The 2,334-nt window shown below is 54.5% G+C and overlaps 1 protein-coding gene across 1 annotated transcript in view; it reads left to right on the top strand.

Annotated features, from left to right (window-relative positions):
* Positions 1–702: 702 nt before the first annotated feature.
* The window catches only part of LOC105303794 (beta-defensin 105-like), a 3,599-nt gene continuing 1,967 nt past the window's right edge, over positions 703–2,334 (top strand). Inside the window, exons 1-2 of the mRNA XM_011377600.1 lie at positions 703–772; positions 1,107–1,148. Coding sequence (XP_011375902.1) covers positions 703–772; positions 1,107–1,148 — 112 coding nt within the window. The remainder of the gene's footprint in view (positions 773–1,106; positions 1,149–2,334) is intronic.

The following is a 2,334-nucleotide window of genomic DNA, read 5'->3' as shown; positions in this document are numbered from 1 at the left end:
AGCATCGCGGGAGCCGAGGCGACAGGGCGGGACCTCCTCGGAGGGCGTGGCGGCGATGTGGACATGGCTTTCGATCCCCATCTTCTTAATGAATTAAGAGGACGTGGTGATTATGACTGTGACCCGCTGGGTGACGCCGTGGCAGGTCAGGGACTCAGAGCTGACGCGGCTGAGTGACCGCTGTCCCTCCTTCGTCCTGCAGGCAGAAGCCGGGAGCCGGGAGCATGAGGGTCCACGACACTGAGCTCCTGCCAGGCCTCCCTCTGAGCACGCAGACGTTCAAAACACGCTTGTGTCTTCAAGGCACTAGGCCCACAGAGCGACCTGAGAGGCTGGCAGGGTAACTGTCGCTGGTGCCTGTTTGATAGGCGAGGACCCCGGAGCCAGGAGCGGTGGGCGGAGGAGCGGACTCCCCCTCCTGGGTGGTGTGTCGCAGCTGTGTGTGGCCCCCGGCCTTCCGACACCCGGCCTGGTGTTCCTTGCAGGTCCCCTGGCAGACCCCCAAACTCTGAGGCTTCGTGGAGCCCAAGGGCTGCGGCCCATCACGTTCGTCCTTGATCCGGAGAAACGGAGCGTGTAACTGTGCTTTCCGGATTGATTCACCTCACTGACCGAGAGCACATCACGTTACTTTCAAATATAAAGGCGCCTCTGTCCTCTCAAAGACACCCTGCAGCTCTGTGCTGGAGCCCTTCCTCAGCGATGGCCCCAGGCAGCAAGTTGTTGTATTTTGTCTTTGTCTTTTTCTTCATTTTGGCTCAATTTCCATCAGGTAAGTGAGAAAGGGGGTGGGGGGTTGGATTTTGATGGGGCAGAGCATAAAATTGGAGGATTTTTCATGCAGCACCCTAAAATCGAGAGGACCGGTCGGCCCCGCACGCTGCTTCCTATGGGAATTTCTTGAATCCGTGGTGGTATTTTCTAAAAGCAAACACTATTCTTCTTTAAACCAACAAACAAAACACTCCCGGGATAGTCAGGCTTCAGGAATAAAGCGAAGATGCCACCGCCGTGATGGCGGTCCCTGACAGCCGAGCGGGGACACTGCTTTGTAAGTGCTATTGCCTGCATTGGGTTTTAATTTCCAAACTTTGCTTTGAATCTAGGGTGCCAGGCGGGACTAGAGTATTCCGAGCCGTTCGCAGGAGGTGAGTTAAACCCCTCGCGTTAGCTTTTGCTCTCAGGACCTCGGTCGGCTTGTCCGCGCTCTCGCTTCTGGAGACGAGGAGGCGATGGAGATGGCGGCGGAAGCGGAATGGGCTGAAATTCCACTAAACGCTCATCTTCTTTAACTCCTGGTCCCAGCATCGGGTTAGGGTTTTCCGCTTCACAGAGCACTCTCTCCGCGACGGGACTGTAATTTGGGGCATAGGGGTTCGGGGTCGGTGGCTATTCGCATCAGCTCCTGGTTCTCACTAAGCCAAGGTCACAGGATCAAGCTCGTACCGGCCACACAGCATTGTCCCGAGAACATGCTTATTCCTCTCTTGCAGGCTCTGCTGCTAAATCCGGTAAAGTGAGTTAGGGACATGGGCCATTGCTCCGGGAAGGATCGGATAAAAGAGAGAGGGTGGTTCGGTGAAAATGCTTCGCCGTTGCACAAGAGCCAGCTGTTCCTAATGAACAGCCCACTTGTCTTTCTCTGCGGAGTCATCGGCCTATTATAAACAGGCCAGAAAGAAGTATTCTTGGGTCACCGCAGACAAAATTTAAGTGTTTAGACGGAATTTCAGAATGAGAATAATTAAGGTTGCTGCTAGTCCTGCGTGCTTGCTGTGCACCAGGCAGCCTGTTAACAACCCTGTGTGGATCGTGTCATTTAATCCTCAGAATATCCCTGGGAGGTAGGTACTAGTATCCCCACCATTTTACAGATATAATGAGGCAGAGCCATAGATGGGATATTAAATAATTTTGCCTGGGAGTCACAAATAGTAAGCAGTAAGCTAGGCTTCCAACTCAGGATGCCGGAGTCGCAAGTTTTAATTCTGTGGGTCTCAGCCAGAGAGAATAGTGGCCGACGATGCTCCCCAGCAGAGCTGGCGTGCAATATTCTCAGCAAGCGGCTCGGCATGGACGGTCCGACCGCAGACGACCTGGAAAGTGCAGACGCCGCCGTAAATAATCATTATGCCCACGCCAGCAGCGTCATGTCCGGAGAGAGTTAGCGGGGTGATGGGTGGGAGAATGGGGTGCTCTAGTTCTGCAGCCAATAGGCACCTAGAGATAGTCCCTCGCATGCCAAAGACGAGACCCCACAGCATTCCGTGTCCCGGCTGGTTCTCAGGCTGAAATGCTGATTCCTTCATGCCTCGGTCACGAAAGGCTCAGGAC

The sequence above is a fragment of the Pteropus vampyrus genome, unplaced genomic scaffold (assembly GCF_000151845.1).
Source record: "Pteropus vampyrus isolate Shadow unplaced genomic scaffold, Pvam_2.0 Scaffold317, whole genome shotgun sequence".
Taxonomy (NCBI): domain Eukaryota; kingdom Metazoa; phylum Chordata; class Mammalia; order Chiroptera; family Pteropodidae; genus Pteropus; species Pteropus vampyrus.
The sequence above is the reverse complement of the archived record's forward strand: the minus strand, read 5'-3'. Positions and strand labels throughout refer to the sequence as shown.